Source organism: Ochotona princeps, chromosome 2 (genome assembly GCF_030435755.1).
Source record: "Ochotona princeps isolate mOchPri1 chromosome 2, mOchPri1.hap1, whole genome shotgun sequence".
Classification (NCBI taxonomy): Eukaryota; Metazoa; Chordata; class Mammalia; order Lagomorpha; family Ochotonidae; genus Ochotona; species Ochotona princeps.
In genome coordinates, this window is record NC_080833.1 from 102,921,596 (window position 1) to 102,939,285 (window position 17,690).

The 17,690-nt window shown below is 46.1% G+C and overlaps 1 protein-coding gene across 1 annotated transcript in view; it reads left to right on the top strand.

Annotated features, from left to right (window-relative positions):
- Positions 1–3,592: 3,592 nt before the first annotated feature.
- Positions 3,593–17,690, top strand: part of CHD1L (chromodomain helicase DNA binding protein 1 like) — a 52,385-nt gene continuing 38,287 nt past the window's right edge. The window contains exons 1-5 of the mRNA XM_058655477.1: positions 3,593–3,751; positions 9,607–9,719; positions 12,626–12,732; positions 13,179–13,293; positions 13,809–13,840. Of these exons, the coding sequence (XP_058511460.1) occupies positions 3,643–3,751; positions 9,607–9,719; positions 12,626–12,732; positions 13,179–13,293; positions 13,809–13,840 (476 nt within the window). The 5' untranslated portion in view covers positions 3,593–3,642. The remainder of the gene's footprint in view (positions 3,752–9,606; positions 9,720–12,625; positions 12,733–13,178; positions 13,294–13,808; positions 13,841–17,690) is intronic.

A 17,690-nucleotide genomic window follows, 5' to 3' on the forward strand; every position in this document is an offset into this window, starting at 1 on the left:
GAGAAGTGATTGGTGGAGATATAAAAGCAGCCACTAAAAGCAATAAGACCTTATGGGAGAAAAACGGGTAGAAAAGCAGCAGAGAGGGGGTACAAAAGCAATAAGACTGACAGGGAGAAAAAGCTAAGATGTACGAGTAGAAAAGCAGCAGAGAGAGGGCTAGAAAAGCAGCAGAGAAAAACTAAGACCTACGAGGAGAAAAGCTAAGACCTTCGGGGAAAAACGCTAAGATGTACGGGGAGAAAAGCAGCGGAGAAAGGAATAAAAGCAGCTGCTTTTGCGATAGGGGTCCGGATATGGTTCCTGACCCTTAAGAGTGTGCATCGTAGGTAGTGTTGCTGCGAGTCAGCAACAAGAGATAGTACTGAACTTCCCCTTGACTTACATCCTAAAGGCTGCCTCTGTGGTCTGCTTTTCCAGAGATCAGGAGAAAGAGCAGTATGCTAGGTAGCAGGTGGCCAATTAATGTGTTATGCAGTGTTTTGCTATTCAAGATACCCAACTAGGCCAGTACAGCCTCTGATAGGACTTGTTTCAATGTGGAAAGCCAGGGAATTGGATAAACAGCTGCCAGTGCAGAAGCTGGCTTCCCATGAGTTCTGTTAGCTCTGCCAATGCCAGGCCACTGACATCATAACTGTCCTGGGGGTTGAAGGACTTCTAGGTCAGAAAGACAGACTTTGTAGGCCTCAGTTAAAAATCCTTTTGCTCTGTCCAGCTTCCAAAACAATCATTGCTATAGAGAGGATGGGCTAGGGTCATTGCCACTGCAGGTACAACTGAATGTCCTTTCCGATTGGGATGACGTTCTATTCAGACTGGCTATCCCCCAAGTGCATCCAGGTAATGGAAGTCAACAGGGTGTCTCTTGTAAGCCACCTCCTCTTCTTCCAGGATTCAGGGATCATATCCTTGAGGAAATTACTAATCATTTCCTTTTTAAGGTATCTTCAATCTCTGCCACAGAACCAGGGTATCTGGGAAGCACTGCCCACTCTGTTAATTTCACCCTGTCATCACTTTCAATCAGGGGACCTGGTTTACCCCAAACGTTCCAGAGGGAAAGACCAACCTCCATCTGAAAGGAATGTTACTGTGTCATTCTCACTACTCCATCCATGGTCAAAGTCCACAGAACACGTGCTTGGGTTCATCACTCTCACATTAAAGCTGATAAATATCTGGACTGATGATCCTGTGACAACAATAAAGTTTCCCTTTCATTGACTAGAAAAAAAGTCTTGACCAAAAATGGATGATCACATCTGAATCTGACCTGCTGAAACTAAGACTGTCTTTATCATAAAAGTGTTGTTACAATAGTCCCATAACTCATCTCTGAATAATGCTTCCCTAAGTCTGTGCTTATTCCACAGATAAAGGATACACAGAGAGATAGTGGTCTCTGTATGCCCACTAGAGTAGAAATAGCTGTTCCTTTTGTTATCTCTGTACCAATAGGTTTATAGGTTTAGGACTGGCCACAATTATAGCTCTGAGCACAGCTGCATTAGTTCAGGAAAATTAGATATCACCTACCTAACAGAAGCCATTGACGACAACATAGGCCACCTTCAATATTCTGTCGGCCACCTCCATGACCAGGTTGCCTTATTGGCTGATGTGGTTCTCCTGAGCAGGAGAGGGCTGAATCTTCTCTTCATGACTCAAGGCAAACTCTGTGTCATCTTCGGAGAAATAGTGTTTCTAGGCAAACCAGTCAAGAGTCATTACTGACTCACTCCAAAAGGTTAAACAAAACATAGACTCACTGAAAACAGCAAGCAGAATCCCAGTCTTGGTACAGTGGCATGTGGAACTGGGATCCCTGGCTGATCACTAGTACAATGACCCCACCATAATATCATGAATGATATGGCAGGTCCATTCCTGATATTGTGGCCCTCCATGTTAGGAAATGGCTCCCGTCTATTATTTGAGAACAGTTTGTTTCTATTTAGTTCATTGTATATGTGTACTCATGATTCCATTTTAAACTGTTACTCTGATCCATAGGATGACAACACAGTCCTCACACCAAAAGCAAGGGTTTGATTACCAACTTCAAAGTGGGGGCGTGGAATAACAGGCCTGACAATGAGGGCCTCCATCGTGAGCTGGACTCCATCTTAGGTGAGGTGACTTCTGACCTGTGAGCCTACAGCCCATTCAAGAAAACCACATCCTGCTTGGCAAGAACACTCCAACCCCTGGCTAGGAGAAAAATAAACTTAACCTGATTTAGCAACATCGCTATGGTAGTTCTGCATTAGCTCAGTCCTCCTGAGCCCCTCCCAGTTTTGCCTTTATAAACCCTGCTGCTCTTACAATTCAATGTGGGCATGAACCCATTCTTTACCACTGCCAATAAAGAACTCCCAAATGTCATCCGTGTGTGGCTCCTATGTATTGGCTCGCTTGGTTTTACTATTTCTTTTAACACCTTTTTGTTTAACTGGTTGCCTAACAGATAAACCTACCCATGTGTCCTGTGACAGAGGATATAAATCAAACCTAGAGATCTGGATGCAAAAGCCACTTAGGTGCGGTCACATAAAACAGAAGGCACCTAGAGAAGCCACCAAAGAATAAAAGCTAACTTTTTTTTTTTTTTGGAAAAAACCCAAGTCGGAAAGCTGCCGTATAACATCACTGTAGCCCCACTATGTGACACTTTTTTGTAACCTGTGCCTTAGAATTGAATCTTGATTTTTTGCTGCCTATTTCATTAAAAAATACAAGCCGTATGGGATTAGTTGTCCGCCTCTAGGTTCATAAGGAGAGTTTGTTAAGGCCCACATTACAGCGAGACCTGCATCCCATGGGTGCTAGCTCAAGTCCCAGTGCCCCTACTTCCGATCCAGCTCTTGCTAACGCACATGGGAAAGCTGTGGAAGGTGACTCACCTGCTTGGGCCGCTGACCCACCTGGGAGACCCTGATGGAGTTTCCGGCTTCTGGCTTCAGCTTGGCCCAGCCCCCGTTTTGCAGCCCTTGTAGGAGGGTTGGGGAACCAGCAGATGCAAGGTCTCTTTATCGCTGCCTTTCACATAAATCTTTCCTTAAAAATGTTCTTCAGACATAGTAGGTGCTCAATCAATATTTATGGGATAACTGGAGATACATTAGCTTGAAAAAAAATAGCTTTTTATGTTTAAAATGTATAAGCCAACATGGAGCTCTCGTTTTTGTAGCTCCCTAAAATTCACTGAAGCAGAGACACCTTTCATGATCTGGGTTGACTACAGTGCTGAAGGTCTCAATTTTGGCGTACAGCTAACAGGGAGTAAGGACGGGGTTTAGGAGCCTAAACCGCTCATGCAAACGAGCTAAGCATACTATTCTTTGCAATGTCGCCATGAAACACTAGAAGGCAGAGCTCACCGCTTACAGAATTCCATGCCGCGCAGAGCCCAACAGAGGGTCTGACCATGGCAGCGCTGGTTGTTGAGCTCAGACAGCCCACCTCCCATCCCCTAGTTGAGCATTGTGGAGAGTCAGAAGGCTGCCGCGCACAGCAAAACAGGAGTTTGTGAGAAGTTTGACTTCATTCCTCTAACCAGCTCGGGTCCAGACACTCGCGCAGGACTCGCCCCCTTGCGGCGGCGCACCGCGCGCAGGGGCGGAGCATCTCGCAGCCCTGATGGAGGACAGGACTCCTGGCTTCCTGCTGGCCCTTCGGACCAAGGGCGGACCCCAAGGGGTGCGCACGCGGGTGCAGGAGCAGGACTTGGAGCGGTGGGGCCTGACGGGTGAGTGGGCTCCTGGCGAACGGGCCACGCGGGTGCGTCTTCCCAGGAGCTGCCCACCTGGCGGTGCCAGGGCTTTCCCGCGCACCGCCTTGGGGGCCCATGGAGAGGAAGCCACCGCCCGAGCCCGTGGCCCCACAGGCCGGCGCGCCCTGAAGCCCCCGGGGTGTCCGGTCCTTCAGGATCCGCGGGAGGGAGAAGTTGGCCCGCGCCGCTCGGGGTCGGGAAGGGGAGCCATGGCCCGGCGCCCCAGAGGCCGGGTTGAAAGCTTCCGCACCGGTGGATTACCAACCCAAGAGTAGAGTTTCTGGACAAAGTGTGGGTCATAACTAGGCGCCGTGTTTCAGGTGGCGGCTCCGTCGCCCGCGCACGCGCAGTTATCTCCTGACGAGGGACGCCCGATGGCGGCTGGACCCGGCAAAGTTAGGGCGTCGCGCCCCTCACCGTGGAGGCGAGCTCCCGATCCGCGGCAGCCGCCCTTTCCCGGGTCTGTGACACATGGACGGGGTGCTCGCGCCCCCCTGCCGTGTCTGTCCTGTGCCGCCGTGGAGTCGGGGCACAGAGGTCGGGCTTTCCGGGTGTACCAGCTCTGGCTGACGGCTGTCTCGTTGCCGGGGAGGTTGGGAAGAGTTTTTGGGAAACCCCGACCGAGAGGGCTCGAGGGACAGGCCCCAGAGACGTCCCTAGACGACCCGTGCTGTTGGCGGGAAAATGAGCAGCCGGGAGTCACTAGCTTGAGAGAGGGAGGCAGAGGTGAGTAAATACAGTGAATTGATAATGGGAGGGAAAGAAAGCCAGGAAACAGGTGTGGTCACTGCGTCCCTGCTGGATATTATCATTGGTAATTCCTGTGTTCATCTGACAGAACCATTGCTTATTCTCTGTAAGTTGGTTAAAATTGGTAGATTGTTTTTTTGGCATGGCCCGCCTCACCTCAGCATTTGCCAGTGGGTGCTGTAGCCTGGCTGGGTCCGGCCTACCCCTAACTCCCCAGCTCAAACTCGTGGGGGCTACAGACTAGCCCAGTGCAGCCGGTCCCCAGTCCTGGTCCTAATGTGAACTGGCTGTGTTGTGACCGAACCTGACCCGACCCACACTCTGTTCTGGTGCTCGGATTCACCAGTGAACTGGCTCAGCCTGGTTCGCCCCTGAGCTGTGCCAAATGTATGCCAGTGGGTACTGTATTTTGGCCTGCTCTGGGCTACTCCCTGTCTTGGTTCTTGCGCTTACCTGAAGGGACTGTATCCTGACAGAAGAGTTTCCCAAGGTCCTCCATCTGAACCTCTTGCAATACCAGATATCATGCCCATTGGTGGGTGCATGGATCAGCCCCACTTAGTTCACCTTCTGTCCTAGAGGGGACAATGGCCTTTCCTGACTGGCCTTCAACCCATTGTGTGTGTTTTTTTTTTTTAAAGATTTATTATTATTGGAAAGCCGGATATACACAGAGGAGGAGAGACAGGAAGATCTTCCATCCGATGTTTCACTTCCCAAGTGAGCTGCAATGGGCTGGTGCGCGCCGATCCGATGCCGGGAACCAGGAACCTCTTCTGGGTCTCCCATGTGGGTGCAGTGTCCCAAAGCTTTGGGCCGTCCTCGACTGCTTTCCCAGGCCACAAGCAGGGAGCTGGATGGGAAGTGGAGCTGCTGGGATTAGAACCGGTGCCCATATGGGATCCTGGTGCGTTCAAGGCGAGGACTGTTAGCTGCTAGGCCACGCTGCCGGGCCCCGAACCCATTGTGGTTTTTATTGTTGATTACTACAGTCCAGCCAAGCCTGGTCCACACCAAGACACAGCTCACACATGGCTCAGCAGGGACCTAGCCTAGCCTGTCTTACACCTACTGTGGTTCTCACGAGCACCAGTGGGTGCTGGAGTCTAGCCCAGTCCGGCGCATCACAGACCCAGCCCACATCCATGCTGAGGGACCCTGCAGCCATATCCAGACCAGAACACAGCCCTCCACTCCAGTCCCCATGCTTACTAGTGGGAGCCACAACTCAGCCAGGGCGTCCCTTTAGCTCCCCAGCCAGACCTGTTGCTAGCCATAGTTCTTGCCCATGACAGTGGTTATTCTGACCTAGCTCGGCATAGTCCCTCACCTGTCTTGGCCTTTGCCTTTGGATACTCTAGTCTGGCCTGACCTGGCCTGCCCCCAGTCCCAACTCACTGGTGGGTGCTGGAACCTGGCTCTGCTCAGTCTGCTCCCATTGCTGGCTCATGCAAACCGGGAGGTATGACAGCCTAACTCGGCATGACCTGTGCTCCAGCCTGGTTTCTGCTCTTGCAGATTGGATAAAGTTTGCTAGGCTCTACCTGGTTCGCCCCCTTCACCTACACATTAGCCAACAGTTGGAACTACCTTGCCCAGCTTACCTGACCCACAGGCCTGGACCATGTACTCATCAGTGGGAACTATGACCCACTAGGGGAGTTTCCCACGTTCCCCCTTTTGGCTCACTCCCAGACCCAGATCTCATGCATGCCAGCTGGTGTTATCCCCTTGCCTGGCATAGCCTACTCCTCCATCTTGGCCTTGAATGCATTAGTAAATGTTGTGGCCTGGCTCGCCTGACACTGTTGTAGGATGCAGCCTGGACCTACCCAGTCTATTCTCAGTTTCTGTACCCATGAGTGATGGCAGGTTCCATGGTCACAACTAGCTCAGCCATCTTCTCCCCAACTCTTGAGTTAACTAGCGGGACTTGTATTTCCCCAGGGTTGGGCCCACATATCCTCTGCACAGTCCACCACCCAGACCTGATTCTCTCACGTTCTGATTAGTGTCATGGCCCTCCCTAATGTGACCTGTTCCCTGTTCCAGCATTCAATCAGGTGCTAGAACCTGGCCCTGCTAGACAGATCTCCAGCCCTGGCTTTTGTGTGGACTGCCGTGTGGTGGCCAGCAATGTTCCATGCTAACAAGTCCTACTCAGGGCTCCCATGTGAGCTGGTGTATCAGTCTGACCCATATAGGTTTTCCAGTCTCTCCCCTCCAAACCACCAGGTCTCAGTGCCCTCGCTTACCTGCAAGTACAGTGGCCCTATAGTTGGGAGTCCCACGGATTCATTCCTCACCTAAGCGTACAGTGGCCTTATCCATGGATGTCCCTAGGTAGTAAGGCCACACCCCCAAGACCCCAGAGTTTCCCACCGTGCAGCCCACAGGCGAGGCCCAGCATCTTAAGCCCAGGATTTGCTCACTGCTTGGCAGTGGTGGCTGGGACTAGGGCCCCAAACAACGGATCCAACCTGACTCAGGTACCCACAGCAGCCCTAACACTGATGGGAGCTCGCTTCACTGAAATCCCAAGGTCGAACTCACCTTGGCCCCTCCTGCCAAGATGGCAGTGGTGTGTGGAGGCAGGGACTGACCTGAGCTCCCGAGAGATGCCTTCACAGCGTACTTACCCTGAAGGGAGAAAACTCCGGCCTAGCAAGCCCTGGACTCACTCACCACTTGGCAGCGGTGGCTGGGGCTAGGACCCCAACCACTGAGTCCGACCTGGCTCAGATACCTGCAGCAGCCATCCAATGTGTTGGTTGTACGAGTCTAGGTGAGAGTTAAAAAAATCTGCTGTCATTCAGATAGTTTTTCTTCTATAAGTAGCATTTTTTTTTTTCCTGGCTGATTTAACTGTGGTTATGCAACAAGGTGGAGGAATCCACCATGGTGGGAGGGTTTGGGGAGGGGTGGGGAGAATCCCAGTACCTATGAAACTGTGTCACATAATACAATGTAATTAATGAATTTAAAATAAAATTAAAAAAAATAAATAAAGTACTTTCTTTGTCTTTAGCGGGTTAATTTTCTGCTTCAGTTTCACTCACCTTTTTGAATCTGTAGATGAATTTGGGAACTTTTCAGCATTATTTCTTGGACAGTTTTCTCTAGTTCTGTTATCTCTCTTCTTTGTTTATGGGACACTAATAAACAAAGTTAGGTCTTTTGTTAAGTCCTGCAGTTCCCTGAGGTTTGTTTGTTTTCAGTGTATTTTCTTGTTATTATTCTGATCCTGTAATTTCTTCTGTTTTTTTTTTCCCCCTGATTTCCTGTCTTCTTTCCATCCTGCTAATCATCTTATTCCTTGAACTATTTATTTTGGTTGCTGTATTTTTCAGTTTTGAAATTCTCATTTGGTTCTTTTTTTATATCTTCTATCTGTTGGCTGAGATTATTACTTCTTAATGAGATTGTGTATTTTTTCCATTGTTCAGCTGTGTTCACAATTGTTATTGAAGCATTTTTATCATTGCTACTTTGAAAGCTTTGTCAGTAATTCTAACAACTGTGCTGTCTGGGTGTTGGCACTCATTGTTTTTTTGTTGCTACCCATATGAGATGCTGAGTCTCCTCCTTCACTCTGCTTTTGAAGTCTTATTTATGTTTTGGACATAGTGTTATAGAAATTAAATACTTTATTTAGGGTTTTGTACTCTCCTTGGAGTACAGTAAATGAATAATAAAAAACCAAACTATTGTCACTGTTTAAATATTCTATCATTATACATTGTATAACTTCACACTTGAGCTTAGCCAAAAGGCCAAGAAGCGATCATTGTGTGACTTCTGAAAGTTATGAGTTTAGGGTCTGTGCACTAGCCTAGCAGCTAAAGAACTCCCCTTGCACGTGTCAGGATCCCATATGGGTACCGATTCTAATCCCAGTGGCCTCACTTCCCTTCCAGCTCTATGCCTGGCTTGGGAAAGCAGTCGAGGGCGGCCCAGAACTTTGGGATCCTTCACCCACATGGGGGACATGGAGGAGGCCCCTGGCTCCTGGCTTTGGACCAGCTCATCTCTGGCCATTGCAGTCACTTGGGGAGTGAAACATCGGACACATTAGCCTTCTCTCTGCCTCTCCTCCCTTCTGTATATCTGACTTTACAGTAAAAATAAGTAAATCTTTAAAAAAAAGTTATGGGTTTAAACCAAGAGTTAGATTTTGCTAATAGTTTTTATATAGAAAGCATGTTTAGTGGGCAGGTGTTGGTGTAGTGTTTAAAATGTCAGATATCTGCATCCAAAATTGGTGGGCCTGGTTTGGGTGCTGGCTCCACTGCCAGTTCCAACTTCCGGCTACTGCACATCCGGGGAGGCAGCAGGTGGTATTTTCAGAGGTTGGGAGACCTGGATCAGGTCACTAGGTCCAGCAGTTGCCAGTGTTTGGGAGTGAACCGGCAGATGAGAGCTCTCCGTCTGTCTGCCTCTTGGATATCGTATGGTTAGGGTCTTCCTCTTTCCAAGATGGGCCTATTCTGTGAAATTGGATTTTCCCCTAAGGGAAAGGAAAAAGAAAGGCAGTGAAACCTCCATGTGGTTTTCAGACATTTTCTGCCTTGTACACTTGTTCAGTCACCGTTTTTGAAGTGTCAATTGCATTTTTCACAACAGTGCTGAAGCACAATCTTGCGTAGTTCTGTGTCATTTTTTCCTTTCAGCACCAATGGCAAATTTAAGTGGGTGTGACTAAGCAAGAAGTCATGTGTGCACAGTGTTATTTGTTGTTAAGTTGTATCAGCACTCTCGGATTGCCAGGAATGTACATTGGTGTGGGACTGAGGCAGTACAGAGGCCAGATCCTACATTGACTTTCTTACGCATCAAGCAGATTGGGCAATGATGACAAGCTGAGTTAGGACTATATCATGGTGACTAGGTCAAGGCAAAAAAAAAAAAAAAAGTTTGAAAGTCAACGAGGACCTGCGTGTTCATAAGGTGCCAGTAGAGGATATGGCTGATTAAGTTTGGTGCTAGTGAGAATGTAAACAGTGATTTTTCTTCAAAGCCTAACATGCCCTATGTGTGTGTGAAAATGTCTACTCATTGGATTTGTTGTACTTCATTTCCAGGGATTCGTCTACGTACTTATCAACTGGAAGGTGTCAACTGGTTGGCCCAGCGATTCCATTGCCAAAATGGCTGCATCCTGGGAGATGAGATGGGCCTGGGCAAGACCTGCCAGGTGTGTTACTGGGGCATGACCACCATGCACCTTGATGGAGATATCTCCTCACACTGCTTACCATCATTGGTGGTTACCTACGATAAGCATTTTTACACTACAGGGTGAAATGTCTGAACCTTTATTAAGAGATCATAACCTGGAAGTTGATTTTCCTAGTTTTGGGGGTGATTTGAAGTTGTGTCACTCTCCTTATCTTACTGGTTGTGTTTAGCTTATATCTGTGAGAAGACATGCTGGAGCCAGGATTGTAATTATTGGGCCTAGATGCAGGGGTTTTCTCTCTGGGAAACATCTATACCTGCAGTTGGTCTCACTTTGACTCTGGTTTCCTAAGCAATACTTTATGACATTAACTGGTTCACTTCTGTTGCTCTCCCTGCCTCAGTGAGGGGTGAGATTGCTGGAGAATACAAAGGAAGCACAGTGTGCTTTCCAAAATGACTGAATGACTGAATGGTTTTAAAAGATGGTAGACTAGAATCTAGAGACCTGGAGAACCAGATGTGGCCTCCTTGGGTATTGATTAACAGGTGTTGAGGGTGATATTTCTGTCAGGGTGATCACCTGACCGACAGGTGTCAGTGGTGGGCTTGGATTGATTGAAGGTCCTGTCACAGCCACCTCTTGGGTTAATCACTCAACCTTATCCACGAGAGATCAGAGCAAGCCAGTGGCTTAGGATACACAGCAGCGACAGCTTGGCCAGAAACGGTGGTGATATGATATTGCTGATTCCAAGAAGGTTCAACAGGGAGCACAAAGAAGGAGCAAGGGGCTCAGCTGTCGTGTTTTAATTTTTGAATGTTTATTTATTTGGAAGACAGAGCTGTTCACTTCCCAAATAGCCGCTACAGTCAGGTCTGGTCTAGGTTGTAGTCAAGAGCCAAGATCACTTTTCTGGTCTCCCATGTCAGGGAGCTGGATCGGAAGTGAAGCAGCCAGGGCTGTAACCTGCGCTCATGCAAAATGCCTGTTGCAGGTGTTGCTTAAGCTGCTGTGCCACAATGCCAATCCCTCATCTGCCTTTTTAGAAGCTCAGCTATCTCCCAGTGGCCTTCTGTCCATACGCAGCAAGCTAGATACGGGTTTGCACATGTCTGGTCAATGTGTTGGAGTTTGTTCTAGCCAAGCACACTTCATCAGTCATGAAGTTAGAATACATTATGAGCTCAAAGTAGGACCTCCTGGGTCACCTCCTCAGCTTTCTCAGGCCGACTTGTTTCTAGTGCATTCCTGAACTGAAAGCTATGGATCTACCACACAGATATTTTCCCAGAGGTCTCTGGGAGTTACACACCTGACAGGGTCTTGTTTCAGTAATGGGCCATCTGCAGTCTCCTGTGCCATTGGACTTGACCCCCTCACCACCTTCAGGGCCTCCCTTCATGCTTGCCTCTCCCCAGGGTTTTGGCAAAGCTCTGCTCTAAGTGCATGAAAAATACATGGCCTCTGAATTTGTATTGCTACAAATGAACTCTTAGAATTTTTACATTTGTTCATGAAGGAATGTTGTTCTGTCATGTCTTGTCATGGGACAAAGTTGGTCTCATAGGATGAGTGGTTTTTCCTCTTTAATTTTCTGCTAGGATTTATGTAAGATTTGTGTCATTTCTTGCCTCTATGTTTGGTAGAACTCACCACTGACTAGACGTGTAGACATAGCTGGTTTGTGGAAATAAAAGGTAAACTTTCTCTGAATTGTATTCTCAAGAAAAGTTCAACAGAGTGGCTTTAGTGAAGTAAGTTTCTCTTACAGGGCTTCTCTGGGCACAGTTTGGACGAGAAGCCATAGAATTAAAAAAAAAAGATCATAAAGTTAATCACATTTAAAAATGAACTGCTATTCTATAATCATTGCACTCTAACCACAACATGTATAATAGTTTGTAGTTTTTTTAACCTAACACTGTCATTGCAATTTTCCATTTCATTATATTCATCAATGCCATTTTCAACTGACTGCATAGAATATCTGCCAAGGAATTTATCATAATTAAATGTAATATGGATGAGGAATAGTGAATTCCTTCATATTTTGTGTGCTGTTTAAATCTTGGTGTAAACATCTTGGGCCTTTAGTTTTGTTAGCATTTTGAATTATATGCTTAGGATAGATTTTTCTGAGAAATAGCTTCACGTTTGGGAATAGAGGCTCCCCACACATATTTTGTTTTTATAAAATGTCCTGTTTTCTCCAAGTTTTACCACAACTTTTAAGTAAACAAAATAAAACAACAACAAGACACATGTAGCAGAATCTCCTGAAGAATACCCATTTGGCCGTAGGAAAGTTTTCATTCTGTGCCTCTAATTAAGCTTTTGAGGCATTATTTGCAGTCTGTTGTCCCCTCTCAAATGTGTGCTGCATGAGAGCAAGGGGCTTGTCCCCTCTGGAACTTCAAACAGTGCTTGGCACCTAGAAGCATCCCTAGTAAGTGTATATAGACGGCAGGAAAGGAGCAGGGCAAGGAGGGGCTTGGAGGCAAAGCCCAGCAGGCAAAGGCCGCCACCACATTTCCCTTAGTTTCACAGTTAGGTCTTGGCACTCGGGTTCTCACAGTGTTCCTGATCTTACTCGTTAGGTGCATTGTTTCCATTCATTAATATTGTCTTTCCTGGTTTTTTTCACTTTTGTTCGAGATTCATTTACTTAACTATTTGACCTCGTTGTTTAACTGTTAATGTTATGAAATACCCTAAATTTCTTTAGCATATATATTGAGGCTTACGTAAGTTCACTTTAGGAATGGATGACTCTCCTAATATGTGGAAAAATTGTTTCTTTGTTAATGCAAGTTTGCCTATGAGTTTGTGTTTGGTGAACCCAGTGTGTTTGGGGAACACTGTGGTTGGTTCTCATGACAAAATGTTGATCAAAACTGCCCTCTTTTTCTGTTTTCCAGACGATTGCTCTCTTCGTATACTTAGTAGGACAATTAAATGATGAAGGACCCTTCCTGATCCTTTCTCCCTTGTCTGTTCTGAGCAACTGGAAAGAAGAGCTGGAGAGGTAGAGAGTAGATGCGGCTGAAGTATTACTGTTGATGTGTAAAATACGATAAAGCAACATGTTGTTGAGATCATTGAGCTTGATTATTCCAAAAAACTCTGAACTGAAGCAGTGTGGGATCTAATGGGGGAGAATCCAGGGAATGTTACTGTTATGTGTAGTTTTGTCACAACTCATTTTTAGAGCTGAACAAAAGGAGAAAGTGTCTTCATAGTGAGTCAGCATGGAGTCAGAAGAGCCCTAGTAGGTCCGACCCTTCGACCTGTTCATACGGGAACTTGCGTTGATGTTCACTAAAGATGAGAATCCTAAAATTATTTCTGGATGTAGGGCCACATGGGATTTTCCTGTTGCAATCCTTCCATGAAATGTGATTTTTCCAGATACAAACATTCTATCTCTGGCACTAGCATTTGTATTCATCTGCCTTCTTTTCTGGGATTCAGATTTGCTCCAGGTCTTTGTTGTGTAACATATGCAGGAGACAAAGAGGAAAGAGCCCACCTTCAGCAAGATCTAAAGCAGGAGTCACAGTTTCATGTACTGCTGACCACCTATGAGGTACCTGTTCGTTTCTCTATAGCATGCATTCCTAATCTGGGACTTTGCGAACTGTACACTTTATTGAAATTTAAGTTTCTGGAAAGTAGACATTTTTCTGCGAAGTCTACTTTCTTTAGCTTCTTAAAGAAAGATTGTGATCAATAGAAGTGGAGGATCATTGTGCTTCGATTCAGATAGATATCATCCTCTTCCCTCTTGGTGGATCAAAGGAGGGGCTTCCCAGGAGGTGGTGTTTGGGTTTCCTGTTGGTTGATGAAGGGCAGGCAGGCAGGCAAGTGTTGTGGACCTGTCACCTGGAGGGTAGGAATGAAGCAACACTTAATTTTAGTTTTTTAATGCCTGTAGTTCTTCAAGCACTGTAAACAAGACCTACCACTTAACTGCGCCTCCTTTCCTTTGTTTCTAAGATAGTGCTCTGTAGAAATCGTGCTCAGGATTTGGATTTATTCTCTAGTAATATCAGAATCAGTATCAGTGCCAGCCTTTATAACATGTCTTCTTTAATTTTTCAGATTTGCTTGAAAGACGCATCATTTCTAAAATCGTGAGTAGGTTCTATTACTTCAGAAATTGCGTGAAATGAGTCAGAAGAGTCATTCCTTTCCTTCACTGTGTAGTTCTTTGCCGCTTTCCTAGCATGTCTTCCCTGAGTCCTGTTTGTGGATAGGCAGCATGATAACACTCTTCCCCTCGAGCCCTCTCTGCCCATCAGTTGTGTGCCCTTGAACAGCTTATTCTCCATGAACTTCAGCCTCTTTATCTGTAACACGGCATCATTTAGTTTCTTACATTGGATAGCTGGTGTAAGAATTAAATGAGACTAAATATACATGGTAGGTGGTTAGTACATGTTTGATTCTGTGCATTGCAGCTTACTTAGATACAATTCAGGAGATTGTCCTATAATAAGGGAGGTGAGTAAATTGAGCGTTTTCCTGAGAATAACCTAATGTGGCAATCAGCGCTATAGAATTAACTTTTTAAAAAGGGACTTGCGAGTATACTTCTAAGTAGTTAACCTTTAGGCCTCATACTCGTATTAGGTCATAAAGTGCAGGAAACTTAAATGAGACTCTAAGTACCACTGCCTGCCAGTAGGATGAATACTGCAGTATGTAGGTGTACCAAGATAATAGCTACAGTGTGAACTGAACAATGGGTGGGTTTTGGATAAGTAGCAAAGGATGGTGTGGCAGCCGGGTTTCAGCCTTGATAACCTATGAGTTGTGCACAGAAAAAGCTAGAGATTCTGTGTCTATAATATTCAGCAATTTTCATTTTAAAAGTGCTCATCAGTATTTAATTTTTGATTTAATTAATTTATTTATTTAGATTGCTTTATTTTTTATGGGAAAGTCAGATTTACAGAGAGAGATGCAGAGAGAAAGATCTTCCACCTGCTGGTTCACTGCCATAGTGGCTGTAACAGCCAGAGCTGAGCCAATCCGAAGCCAGGAGCCAGGAGCTTCTTGAGTCTCAAACACTAGTGCAGGGTCCCAAGGCTTTGGGCTGTCCTCGACTGCCTTCCCAGGCCACAAGCAAGGAGCTGGATGGGAGGTGGAGAAACTGGGACACAAACTGGTGCCCATATGGGATCCCTGGCACAAGCAAGGCAAGGACTTTAGCCACTGGGCTACTATGCTGGGCTCTCATCAATGTTTTAAATGTTATTTCTCATTGACATTCTTCTTCTTTTTTTAAGATTTATTTTATTTTTATTGGAATGTCAGATATATAGACAGGAGGAGAGACAGAGAGGATGATTTTCCATCTGTTGATTCACTCCCCAAGCAGCCACAATGGCTGGAGCTGAGCCAATCCGAAGCCAGGAGCCAGGAGCTTCCTCTGGGTCTCCCACACAGGTGCAGGGTCCCAAGGCTTTGGGCCATCTTCGACTGCTTTCCCAGCAGGGAGCTGGATGGGAAGTGGGGCTGCTGGGATTAGAACTGGCACCTATATGGGATCCTGGCACATGCAAGGCAAGGACTTTAGCCACTAGGCTACCACAGTGGGACCTCATGTAGGTTCTTACGAATTGGATTTCTATTTTCAACTTATTTTGAAATATTGCAATTGAGGTCATAAAATTTCATGAGTTCCACCCATTTGTTTGTGTGAACTTCTTTTAAGTGACCACATTTTATTTTTGTTTTTTAAAGATTTATTTATTTTTTATTAGAAAGTCAGATATACATAGAGGAGGAGAGACAGAGACAGGAAAATCTTCTGTCAGATGCTTCACTCCCCAAGTGAGCCGCAGCGGCTGGTGCTATGCCAATCCAATGCTGGGAACCAAGAACCTCTTCTGGGTCTCCCATGTGGGTGCAGGGTCCCAGTGCTCTGGGCCGTCCTCAACTGCTTTCCCAGGCCACAAGCAGGGAACTGGATGGGAAGTGGAGCTGCCGGGATTAGAACTGGCACCCATATGGGATCCTGGGGTGTTCAAGGCGAGGACTTTAGCTGCTAGGCCACGCCGCTGGACCCAGTGATCATATTTTCTTAAGAAGAAGATAATGCTTTCCCTCTCTTTTTACTTTACTACTACTACTCTCCGATCTAATTTTTTAAAAGTTTCTATTGGAAAGGCAGTTTTACAGAGAGGAAATTCAGAGAGGTAGGACCATCCATCCTTTGGTTCACTCCCCAAGTAGCCACAGTTGCTGGAGCTAAGCTGATCCTGAGCCAGGAGCTTTTTCCCGGCCACCCTATTGGATACCAGAGCCAAAGCCTCTGGCCCTCTGCTGCTGCTTTTCCAGGTCATAAGCAGGGAGCTGGAACGGAAGTGGAGCAGTCAGGACTGAAACTAGCGTTATATGGGATCATGGCTCATGCAGGGCAAGGATTTAGACACTGAGTCCCCAAGTGAATGTTTGACAGTCTCTCATTGCAAAGGTGGTGTCCTGAGAGTTATTGGAAACACTAGAAAAATAAAATGTGGCACTAGCCTGTGAAGACATAAACTCCAGTAGAGGTTAGAGATGTGTAGACACCCCTCAAACAGAACAAGATACAGGAAATGTCAAGATGGTAAAATTGGAATATAAATGGGTACTTAGGCTAGTTTTTAAAAATATTTTAGGAGCAGAAAAAGAAACTGGGAGAGCAAGGTACCATCTGCTAGTTTACTTCTCAAATGCCCACAATGCCTAGGGATATGCCAGGCTAACCCTGAGAGCCACTTACTTAATTCAGCTCTCCCACATGGATGGCAGGAGCCCAATTACTGGAGTCATCAGGATCTACATTAGTGGGCAGCTGACATCAGAAGCTGAGCATCCAGCCAAGATAATGTATCACAGGACATGGCTGTCCTAACTGCTAGGCTAAACATTCACACTCTATATGGTACCCATCCTTCAATACTACAGAATCAGCCACAAGTAGATCTAACTGATGCACCAACACCTGCCTCCATTTCATAAAATATATATCATTGTATTGTTTATACTTATATAGGTCTTTTTATTCCAATATAATCTTATGTAAAATGCTATGTAATTGATGACTTAACAATTCGGTTGTTTTTAGTGTATTTTTGTGGCTTGTTTTCTAAGATTAACTTACTTTAAAGGCAGAATGAAAGAGAAGGAAGGAGAGGTAGAGATCAATTTTCCACTCACTAGTTCACTTCTCAAATACCCAGAACAGTCAGGGCTGGGGCAGGCCAAATCCAGGAGCCAGGAACTCCTTCTGGGTCTCCCGTATGGGTCCTAGCCAGGCATCATCTGCTGCCTCTGGCTGCATTAGCGGAAAGCAGTATCGGAAGCAGAACAGCTGGGAATCGGGAATTGAACCCGGCACTCCAATGTGAGTTGTAGATGTCTCAAGTGCGTCACAACTCCTGTCCATTGTTTTTTCTTCTTCCCCCACCCCACACTTTCAAATAATGGAACATGGCAGACATTTATGCATACGTTTTCCATGTTTTTTTTTTTTTTTGGAACAACTTCGTAGTAATGTCTGTCAGATAACAAGCTTTTATGCCTGAAATTTCCTCAGAAATTGCTATTGTACCCCATTCTATAAACATGCCTTGGCAGCAGCTGCCACTGACCTACATATGAAATCCAACAGATGCATCTTCCTGGACATTTCTGAAACATGATGCTTTTTATCATTTCCCTGTTTGAAAGTGCATGTCTTTAGCTGTAGTGACACCACTGTCTCCATTTTCTGCTGTGTGAATCTCTTTGACCTTGACCAAATCAGCTAACCTTGTGGGGCTTTAGTCTCAAGTCAGTAATTGAGAACAGTTGGTTTACTTGCCAACATTCTCCAGGACTGCATGGCACGTGAAGCCCTGAGCTCATGTCTGTTGTAGGAGGTCAGCACGTTTCCTTTTTCTTTCTGTTTCTGGCACCTTCCGTCCTACCTAGCCGTTTCCTGTCTGCCTT